The following is a 9,898-nucleotide window of genomic DNA, read 5'->3' as shown; positions in this document are numbered from 1 at the left end:
TAACACTGCTTAGCAGAGGAACTTGGCATTTTAATCTGACTTTGCATCCACTTCAGGGCATCATCCTATGCCGGATAATGTGCATGTATTGTAGGCGTGCTTCGGACGATCTGAGTCTATCTAGTAGTATGGAGAGCATTTTGCGCTGTCCGGTGCACGCTACATAGATACCCCAGCATCTCATCTCGCCATTGCCTCTCTGTCCAAGCATTCTCATGCAGAGCTCCTCGGATAACCACTCGACGCTTCACGGACAGACCGTCGTCACGAGAACCCTTCTGGTCGGTCTCGCTGGCGTCATAAAGCTCCGCGCCCATGGACATCGGCACGACCTCGTCTTTCTCGCTTAGCAGCATGAGCATATTCGCAGAGAGCCGTGCAAGCAGCGCGTCTAGTCGATCTTTCGTCGAGCGCATTGCGGCCACCGCATCCCATTTATCGAATGCCATTGGGGCAAGGTATCGGTATGGCATCCAACGCTGCGGGTACAGTGCGCGCACCATGTCTGGGATTGAGGAGAACGGGTTCTCAAGGATCATTCCCCTGACGGTGGGGTAATTTGCGCTGTTCAGCTGTGCAGCGAGGCAGACTGCGATAGAGCCGCCGAGAGAATGTCCGTAGAGAACGATGGAGGAGTGAGGGTAGCGGCTAGCCGCATACGAGAGGACGTGTGCGTAATCTGCAAGAAGCCCACGCTGCGTAGGTGTACGCGAAGAGGATTTCCAAAAGGATCGCGGTGCGACGGCTATTACAGCCATATTGAGCTTTTCTTTAGGCTCTATTGGCTCCAGCCTACCAAGTGCCTTCGCTGAGAGGAGCCGCTCGAAAACGGGAATACGAGCCAAGGGATTACTTGCATTGCCTATCATTGGTACAGCGAAAGGCGGTCTGTTCGCAGTGTCATAGGAGACTATGCAAAACACACCTTGCAAATACACAATCACTACATCAGGCTCGCGGCAGCTTGTATTGACATCCTCGTTCTGCAAGACGAGCCCATATAACATGGTGCGTTTCTCACTCTGTAGACTTATTTCCTCACACTGCACGCCTTTTGGTATCGGAACGTCAACCCGTAGTTGTTCTTTTCTTGCTCCAGGCGGCACATACCCTGTAATGTGTGATCTGGTCAGGAGGGTGTTTGTATTCTCAAGTAGCACTAACCCATGTAGATGATTTTCCTTTGAAAGAGAACCATCATAAGGCACTTTACGCCGCTGTCAGTGACATTCGTGCTGTGTTGAGCGCTGAGAGACTGACCTTGTATGACCACAGTGCAATCGGAAGCCCGAGAACCGTTACAACAGCGAGCCATGCAGATGGCGGATCAGGGGAGGGCTGCAGAGACAACATTGCACCAGACCAAAGAACAGATGACGGCCATGTTGCTAAAGGATCGAGAAAGGACCTTCCACAGGAGCGGCCACGCTGCTGCATACATGAGGCCGCAGACGAGGCGGGCGTACGGCCGTGTTGACATCTCGCTATATGATGCAGCTCGGGACGTTCTCCGGCCAAAGTTGGTGGAACTGGCGTCAAGTTTTTCGAGATAGGCTCTCGGTGAGCACGGTAGAGTCTTAAGCCCCTTGCAAGCGGCCCTTTCATCATCATGCGATCTGCAAAGTCATGAGTTGTAGAATATAGAAGATTCAAGTGTAAATTTGGCCCACCCAAATGGCGTTAGTTCAATTTACGACGTCGTACTGTTGTCTAGACGCACTGATATCCCTGGTAGTAAATTTCATCACGGAACAAGTCGTGCTTTGCATACACACATACAACGGCGCCTAATAATATCACAATTGCCCGACTAGTGTGACTATAAACAAGTTCAATGCAATGAGTTGAACTTGAAGTCATTTGTCCATTGAATGGCAGCAAGTGGCAGTTCACTCCGAGAGTCGATAAGCGCTCGTCGCTCCGTGAACAAACTTAGGCTTCGGCAGTCACAACCACCACATCGACCGCAGTTTACTGTCTGTATACTGGTGTCACCAGCATGCATTATATTTCTTGTGTGCTTGCTCAAAGTAATAAATGACAATAATATTAAGAGCCTGCACGCCTAGTTATGGGCTTGATCTCCAGAGAACAACGCCTCTTCCTCTTGACTTTCAAGACACGGCAGCCGAGGTACAACGTCTTTTGGCTTGTCACCATTAGCAAATCGTCTTCTAAACTCGGCAGCGAGCTTGCGACTGCGAGCCATATCCATCGCAACGTCGCCGTCCTCGTTGCTGATGTCTTCGGACGGCAGTCGACCTACAGTATGCCCAACACCCGATTGCGACCGACATATAGAATTCCTCGTTGTAGGCGACGTTTGTGATAGCACCGACACTAAGGCTTTATGGCTCACGCTCGAACTTCTACCTGGCCGCTGAGAAAACAGACGAGACTGACGCCGCTCAAGCTTAGCTGTAAATTGAGCCGTAACTAAGTCCGGCCTCGCTTGTGAAAGCTTCTCGGAAATCTTTAGCCTTTCGAGCTGAGTTGTTTGCCGTTGCTGTCGCTTGTAGTCTTCGGCAGTTGACTTGATCTGCGACAAAGAGGGTGTGATGTTCGCGCACTCTGAGATCATGTCGAGTGATTTCCTGCTTGCTGCGGGACTACTGGAAAGCGATGAAGAGGATAATCGTTCATGCCCCTTTGATTGTTCACTCTGCTGAGGAGCCGATGTCCTCGCTGCTTCCTGAATGTTCTCACTCAGCTTATGAGGCTTAACGTTATGGTCACGCTGCTGCTCCTCAGTACCTCGGGAGGCGGCTGTAGCAGGCTCTAGGGTATAATTGCACATGTCGACAAGTGGTGTTGTGTGGGCATGGATATCGCCTTGCATCCGTGTTCGACAGACATTGTGTCCACGCGATTGAACGAGGCTTGATGGGTGGTCGCTGGAATGCTGATGAGGAAGCGACGGCGAATAGGTGCGTTTCAAGCTGGCATTCGGAGTTGGGAGGTATGGTCGCTTGCGCTTCCGCACAGCGCTGCCGTCATCCGCTGCTGAGGAGCCATGTCCAACGCGAGAAGGCAAAGGGCAATCTAAAGTGTTAGACCTGGGCGAGCAACTTTCATGCTGCGAAGTTGACAAACGATGTTCATGTCTTCCATTTGGTGTCGGTGAAGACGGGGGAGACAGGATGGTGACGTCCATCGACATATGCTTCGAGCAATGTTTAGGCGGCAACACCTTCGATCCTGGTCTCGTTCGCGCTGCACTACTTGACGGTGAGACCACAGGGCTAGACTTCAGCGGCGAAGAACTCTTCTCGAAGAAAGCCATGGATAGATGTTCTGGAAACTGTGATTGCTCCGCGAAGAGGAAGTGCGCCGTCCGCGCTCTCTCCAGCTCAGCGTCTGAATCCTCCGTCTCCTCATCGCTGTCGCGCTGTGTATATCCGGAAGGCGCGAACCAAATGCGGGCCATGGCGCTCGCCGTTTCGGCTAGCGTTGCCCTACCCTGGAATGCTCGCCGCAGCGGTGCGTTCTCGGTGCGCTCGACCACTCCGACGTTGTGGTGAGCTCCGGGCGCTTCATCAACCTGTGAAATCCCCTGTGAGATTTCGTCCCCCTCGCCCAGTATGCGTTCGACGAGGCTTCGTTGAGCCCCTCGCAGATACTGCTTCATCACTTCAAGCTTTTTCTTGATCTTGCCATTCTCTGCCCACCTCCCTGCGAGCTCCTTGGCGCCGTCTCCCTCGAGATTCTTTAGCGCGACGTCCTCATCCTCATCTCGCACAGCCATCAGCTTCTCGAGTAATCCACGAGCGCCGGGGCCCTCGCAGTCAGGGGAGAAGGGATTTGCCTCGCGGTCCACACGATCTCCTGCTAAACAGTCTGCGAACATCTCACGCACGCATCCGTGGTCGAGGCCCATAAGCGCAGGATCGAGTGTATTTGGTACGACCTGCTTAGGCCGGAAAAGTGAGACAAAGTCCCTTAATTCTGGGAGAGGCGAGTGGCGGGAAAGCGGCACTAGCTGTGGGTGAGGATATAAGGTAATGCTAATACAACAGAGTTTGAAATGACGAACCAGATGGTTAACGATTTCTCCACGTGCAAGCCTTTCTCTTGTTTCCTTCAGGTAGAGATCCCACCCGGCGACACCCATCGTAACCGGATTGACATAGACGACGTGCTCGCCATTAGCATTGACACTCCGACCGGCAGCCACGGTCTGATTTCGTGGGCTTTCTGCCACAACACTGACATGATTGCAACGGTCAAATCGCTCGCATGCGTGAAATCGTGTACTGGCGGCATCCTGGGTTATGATGTTCTGGAGGAAAGGTTCGCCTTCAAGATGCTTGTAAACCCCGAACTTGTAACGATCGACATGTATCTAGGACGTATCACGTTAGTACGGCAGCTGGGACCAGTACATATCGACTGACCCGAGTGCGGAAGGTACGAGAAATGGCCTTTAGGACATCTTCGTAACCCCATGTCCAAGCGTTGATGAAAAATAGTGTCGTGGGTGGGAGGAGACACATCAACTCCATGAGTCCCGACGTCGCCGCGTCCTGTAGATATTTCTGTGAATTTAATTCCCTGGAATGCTAAGAAAACATGCTATAACCTTCGTAGGGACATGAAGGGTGCTAAAAAGGCATGCCGTGTCGAGGTGAATTGCTTCCAATGTGTGCAGTACGTCTTCGTGAGTTCGGCGAGCCCCGCTGCAAGACGGTGGCGGGGCGAGGTATTTTTGTAGGAAGGGGTTCTTCATCAGGGATTGGAGGAACCACGGTTCAGCTCTGAAATCTCCGGTGTGTAAGACTGCCCCATCATCGCCCTCGATAAGGAACCTGTCGAGCAACGCAGCTTGAGCTGAACACGATAAGACAAGAGAAGAAAAGAACTCTGGCGTACATAACTGCTCCTGGACAATGGTTCGCATCAAACAATGTGAGTTTGACTCTTTTTTTGTCGTCAAGCTCGATTGTAGTTGGCGTATACAGGGGCAGTGTACGCTGAGAGAAAGCGTGAGTCCTTCTGCTCGTCAAATTCCGCACACATATACATTCGGATCATTTACGTAGCACTTCGCAAAACATTTCATATGCTGCGATTAAGACGAAATGTACTGACAATTAAATCCCTAGCACCTTCAAATAAGAGGGTTCCGTCTTGCATAACTCTGGGCTCGACTTTGAGATGTGCGAATGTGCGGGTTTTCTCGGCTCTGATGTCTTGATCCTTGAGTGCCCGTTCGCCATAAACTTCATGCCGCAAGAGCATTTCCTTGGCATCGCGGGAGCAAATGACCTGTCCGCTGAACGAACGAGCAGATAATCCGTACAAATGGTCGGTGTGAGTGTGAGTGAGGAGGTGTAGGGCGGAGGGAGGCTTTGATCCATAGGATGCACAGAAATTGTCCACTTTTATTGGGTAGGGTGGGATAAATGAGTCAAAGGGGGTCCCCGTGGGCATTGTGTGCTTTCTTCCGGCGAGGCCAGACAGTGGAGCGCATAAGTTGAAGCCGTTGAGTGCACAATCAGACACTTGATTTTGTACGAGTGAATGGGACTTGTGGAACTGCCCACCCTTTCTGTGGCGAGGTTCGTTGGAGTTGGATTATGCCGGAGGATAGGGGCGGGCTGGTTTATCCTTTAAAGCTGCACATTTGCACGAATAAAATGTGGCGCGCAAGGTATATGCCGTAATGACGGGGGGAGGAAGATACTGAGGTGGAAATCCCTTGATGCCGGAGAAGGGAAGTGGCGGGGATTCGGCAAGGAGCTAAATGCAAGGCGCGTCCTGGCGCGTCGCGTTCGAGCGCGTTCGATCACGTGCATATAGGGTTCCTGCACTATTCCCACGCCGCCCATTCTCTGGCAAGCGTCTTTCGTAGAGCTATAGTACTCCTGAGTCGCGAGCGTTGTCAATCCAAGATGGCTACCAAGTCTAAGGCTAGGTGCGCTTTCTGTCAAACTCTTCACAAAACGACACTCACTAGCTGTTCTCCCTCGTCCGATCCAGGACAATCATCGTACGGATGATCTCCACAGCGAAGACCGGGTTCTTCTACACTACTCAAAGGTTACGTCTGGGTCCGAGGGTCGCTGCAGTCAAATATGATCCCAAGGGTAAGTAGCCGTCCTATTACACTTGATGCTCACTGAAAATTTTGGTTTTTTGATCATAGTCAAGGCACGAGTCCTTTTTGTGGAAAGCAAGAAGTCGGCGAAGTAGCCAGCACACTATCCTGCGTTCGACGATCCGCCCATGGATCCTCTCTGGCGATCAGTACACCTGTCCAACCTGACGCGGGTTTCCACTACTCCGCTGTCACTCTCGTTTACCGCTCGCTACGAGGGCAATGTGGCCTTGGATCTTTGAGAACCTCGTGAATCGCGGTTATACCACATGTTTCGCTGAGAACACTTCTGCGTGGGCGGCTAATCATGGATACCAACATTATCATCAGGCAACGATTCATTCCCGTTGGTTAGGAACAAGCTGCGAGTGGGCATGTACACTATCTATCGCACGCACCACGTAATGAATTCGACTGTTGAGGTCAGCGGTATGCCAAGGTTGCGTTAGATATCATCGGTCTGCAGGTATGTCTACAGACATTATTTGCATGAGTTACGCACTGCACACACCACTGCGATCTGGCGACATCAAGATGAGGTTCAGGTACAGAACAATGATATAAGAGACGCGCAGCTATGGAGTGCTTCCAGTTCAGGTAAGTTGCCGTCAAGTAGCAGTGATTTGTGGTGCAAGCATGGCAACACACATTGACCCCTGGCCGTGTCTCACGTTAAGACGAAGAAAGAACGGGAAGCTCAGACCCGTACTCGGGCAGAATCACATGCATTGTCTCAGCCGACGGACGGGACTGTCCATTTGTGATGCAGCTAGAGCCCTCGAGAAGACACGTTCTCAGATCCGCTTTCTTGATGTAGAGAAACTCATTACTAGAGACGTGACCTCTACGTTGGGTCGAGATGATCCTCATATCGATCCTGCCCAGAGATATACAGAAGCTTCAGAATAACATTCTCGTATTCAATTGGTTCATTTCCGTCCAGCATCTTTCAAGCTGTCATAGACTGCGTATCACTTCCATCCCACAGGTAAGGTAATATCGCAAAACTGAAGAGTTGGATTGATAGCAGGAGCGGGTCCTTGCCGATGTACGCTCTTGCAATGCCGTCGACTGCGCCTGGTACTAAATCTGCGGGTGTACAGCCGAGATCTTGTGCTGGAACTCCGCGGCTTCAAGAGGTTATTCAATTTCCGGGCGCGCGCTTATTACACTGCGGCCAAGAGCAAAAACGCACTGCCCTTCATCAGCTGTCGGTTGACTGCCACAGCCGCGTCTCGGGAATCGTATACGCACAGGTTCTTCGACTCCACAGATGCAGCCTCGCAACTCGGAAGACAGCAGTGTGACCGCCTGCATGCTGACAATTCCCGAAGCTTCTACTCTGCCTCGCTGATCGCATTTGATCAGTGAAATGGGAGAATACGGCCTCATCGTGTATCCAGTAGCCTTCACGTGTAGGCGATGATGATGGTGCGAGCCATCACACAGCGGCGAGCGTTTCCCCTCTACATATATAGTCAAGGTATCGATCGCGCTAAGTGTCCCCGCACCTTGACCTGACTACAACATCAATCACAACTACAGCCCACAAATATTCACAATGACTCAAGTCTGCGAATGGGAGCCCGGAACTTGGTACGGCGAGGGATCCATTGTCGTATACCAAGGTACATGCTGTTCTATGCACATTGGCAGACGGTTTCTGAATATCTCCGGGAACACCTCCGGATGATAGGTGCCCGCTACAAGATCATCCAGCCACACACATCTGAGGTACGTTAGACCTGACGTTTAAGATCATCAAGCGATGCTCATGCATTGTGTCAGCCCGGATGGGAGCCCCCCGCAACCCCGGCTCTCTGGGGTCGGATGCAAGAGGAATATGGATATACCCAACAGCAAGGTTACGGTGGTGCCCCCGCCCAACAGCAGGGATACGGTGGAGGTGACGGCGGATACAACCCGTCGTACGTTCAACCTGCCCAGGCCCCACAGCCTCCTCAACCGTCTCCAGGTAAGGTCGACATCAGATCGCACTTCGGATGGCTTATAACCACGCTTTCAGGCGGCTACGGTGGTGGCCAAGGATACAGCGATGACAAGGGTCAGGGCTACGAGGAAAAGCGCTGGGATGAGCACCAGGAGCAGCAGGTTGAGATCCACCATGAGGAACGTCAGAAGCACTGGTACGATCTCGATGAGAAGCGCAAGAAGCAGCTAGAGGTATACCCATTGCTGCGAAGATGACCTCCTCGCTGACGTTGAACGTTACGTAGGTCGGCGGCGGTCTTGCCGCCGGGGCCGCGCTCCTCGGTGCTGGGTATTATGCCTACCATAACCATCAGAAGAGCGAGGAAGAGGTACGTAAACAAGTTCGACACGTCCTCAGTTGTGCTTACCCGTATTCGACGCTACAGAAGAAGGCTCAGGTCTGGGCACTGCAGAACTGGATTCAGGAAGCCGAGGCACGCACGCGCGCATACTATGCTAACGGTCCCCGCGGACCTGCCACTTGGGTCTTGGCTGAGGGCGGCAAGGTCCCTGATGGAGCTATCGCCGCCGGTGAGCAACAGGGCCGTCCCCTGTATATTGTCCGTGCCTTCCACGAGGTAAAACTTTATCTATATGCTATGGGACAAGTGCTTACCTGCCTTTTGGCTAGGGTGGACTCCGTACGTGCTATAGATTCAATGTACTCCTAACAAACCACTCAATACGTTATCTGCAGAGATCGGGAAGGTCTCCCCTGCCTTCCAGCAGGGTGCTATGATCGGTTACGGCTTCAAGGAGTTCTCGGTCAGTGCACCACGCAGCCCGCATTCCTGGACGTATCATAATGTCACTGCATAGATTCCCAAGTACGAGGTCCTAGTAGGCGATCACCACGCCTTGCACTGGGTCGATATCCGCGGGCGCGTCAACATCAGATCGCTCCCGGGTCGTCCAGTCGAGGGCGGACGTGAGGCAGATGGTACTCCTCTGCTTGTCGCCAGGGTACGTCACGGAGAGTCCGTGATCCCGGGCAAAGCAGGAGAGAAACTTGATGGTAAGTTGATTACCTTTATGATGAGAGCGTCCGCTGAGCGTTGCGTTAGGCGCGGTCGTCCCTGCCAACAACACCGAGATCGTATCTGGGGTAAGCAGTCTTTATTAAGGCAGAACTTCTAAAACTCATAATCTCTTGTGCCTATAGGAATACCAAGTGCTCTGCTACGCTTAGAAGTAGCTTGTCATTCTGATCGTAGGAGTTCTGTCTTGCAGATCAACATTGTAACTGCCACCTCAATGTACAGTAGTCGTTATAGCCTTGTTTTTATCCGTTCGTATGGATGGTGGTGCTCCGTGAGAAGAACAGAGAACGTTATCAAAGCACAGCATCCGAGCACCTCACGAGCCAATGTCTTAATCGGCTACTGTCACCAGGCTCCAGTCCGGCGTGGTCAGGCGCTGCAGGTGAGCATTTCTTCTCTCTCCTTGGCTTTCAAGCAAACTATAGAGGTGGTCTAGGCGTGCTAACTTCAAATGCTTTTGTACTTTGGCTGTGCTTTTTTAGAAATTACTGCTGCCGTTCTCCAAATGGAAGGCACTTCACTTGTTCCATATATGGGATTCACTTTGTCCTGAGGCTGCCGTATGCGGGGCATCATGAAAACAACGTTCTCCTCGGTTAGTAACGAGCAGTCAGATCTGCTAAACGCCTTCAGCATATAATGTTCCGGAAGACTGCGTCGTAGACGAGGGTTGAGTGCATCGTTTTCTCATCTAGGGCTCTCCAGAGCGGCAGCGCCCTAACCTCGAGCAAGTCATCACAGTCCTTCCCGTCCACTCTCTCTTGCATTC

General features: G+C 52.1%; 4 protein-coding genes across 4 annotated transcripts; 2 read left to right on the top strand and 2 right to left on the bottom strand.

Moving 5' to 3' along the window:
• Positions 1-68: 68 nt before the first annotated feature.
• Positions 69-1,353, bottom strand: POSPLADRAFT_1066890 (hypothetical protein; the record flags this gene model as incomplete). The annotated part of the gene is made up of 5 exons (XM_024482120.1): positions 69-543; positions 661-862; positions 926-1,043; positions 1,111-1,125; positions 1,261-1,353. The coding sequence occupies 5 exons, from the start codon at positions 1,351-1,353 to the stop codon at positions 117-119; spliced, it is 855 nt and encodes a 284-aa protein (XP_024336502.1). The 3' UTR covers positions 69-116.
• Positions 1,354-2,065: 712 nt separating this feature from the next.
• On the bottom strand, positions 2,066-5,430 carry POSPLADRAFT_1048196 (hypothetical protein; the record flags this gene model as incomplete). The annotated part of the gene is made up of 7 exons (XM_024479460.1): positions 2,066-2,262; positions 2,404-3,979; positions 4,034-4,342; positions 4,395-4,523; positions 4,580-4,805; positions 4,870-4,970; positions 5,089-5,430. The coding sequence occupies 7 exons, from the start codon at positions 5,428-5,430 to the stop codon at positions 2,066-2,068; spliced, it is 2,880 nt and encodes a 959-aa protein (XP_024336501.1).
• A 461-nt stretch (positions 5,431-5,891) lies between these two features.
• POSPLADRAFT_1059003 (hypothetical protein) lies at positions 5,892-6,192 on the top strand (the record flags this gene model as incomplete). The annotated part of the gene is made up of 3 exons (XM_024481109.1): positions 5,892-5,914; positions 5,980-6,086; positions 6,146-6,192. The coding sequence occupies 3 exons, from the start codon at positions 5,892-5,894 to the stop codon at positions 6,190-6,192; spliced, it is 177 nt and encodes a 58-aa protein (XP_024336500.1).
• Positions 6,193-7,621: 1,429 nt separating this feature from the next.
• POSPLADRAFT_1066889 (carbohydrate-binding module family 12 protein) lies at positions 7,622-9,381 on the top strand. The gene is made up of 11 exons (XM_024482119.1): positions 7,622-7,725; positions 7,794-7,831; positions 7,886-8,072; positions 8,124-8,281; positions 8,335-8,418; positions 8,476-8,667; positions 8,721-8,730; positions 8,787-8,854; positions 8,909-9,104; positions 9,154-9,194; positions 9,252-9,381. The coding sequence occupies exons 1-11, from the start codon at positions 7,659-7,661 to the stop codon at positions 9,276-9,278; spliced, it is 1,068 nt and encodes a 355-aa protein (XP_024336499.1). The 5' UTR covers positions 7,622-7,658; the 3' UTR covers positions 9,279-9,381.
• Positions 9,382-9,898: the final 517 nt, after the last annotated feature.

The sequence above is a fragment of the Postia placenta genome (assembly GCF_002117355.1).
Source record: "Postia placenta MAD-698-R-SB12 unplaced genomic scaffold POSPLAscaffold_11, whole genome shotgun sequence".
In the NCBI taxonomy this organism is placed as follows: domain Eukaryota; kingdom Fungi; phylum Basidiomycota; class Agaricomycetes; order Polyporales; family Adustoporiaceae; genus Rhodonia; species Rhodonia placenta.
The sequence above is the reverse complement of the archived record's forward strand: the minus strand, read 5'-3'. Positions and strand labels throughout refer to the sequence as shown.

What these genes read in the sequence shown, in the direction of transcription:
- POSPLADRAFT_1066889 (XM_024482119.1), top strand. Translation starts at nt 7,659, where the DNA reads ATGACTCAAGTCTGCGAATGGGAGCCCGGAACTTGGTACGGCGAGGGA. An exon ending in GCCTCCTCAACCGTCTCCAG is followed by an intron (nt 8,073 to 8,123) that starts GTAAGGTCGACA and finishes CCACGCTTTCAG; the next exon opens with GCGGCTACGGTGGTGGCCAA. An exon ending in ACACCGAGATCGTATCTGGG is followed by an intron (nt 9,195 to 9,251) that starts GTAAGCAGTCTT and finishes TTGTGCCTATAG; the next exon opens with GAATACCAAGTGCTCTGCTA.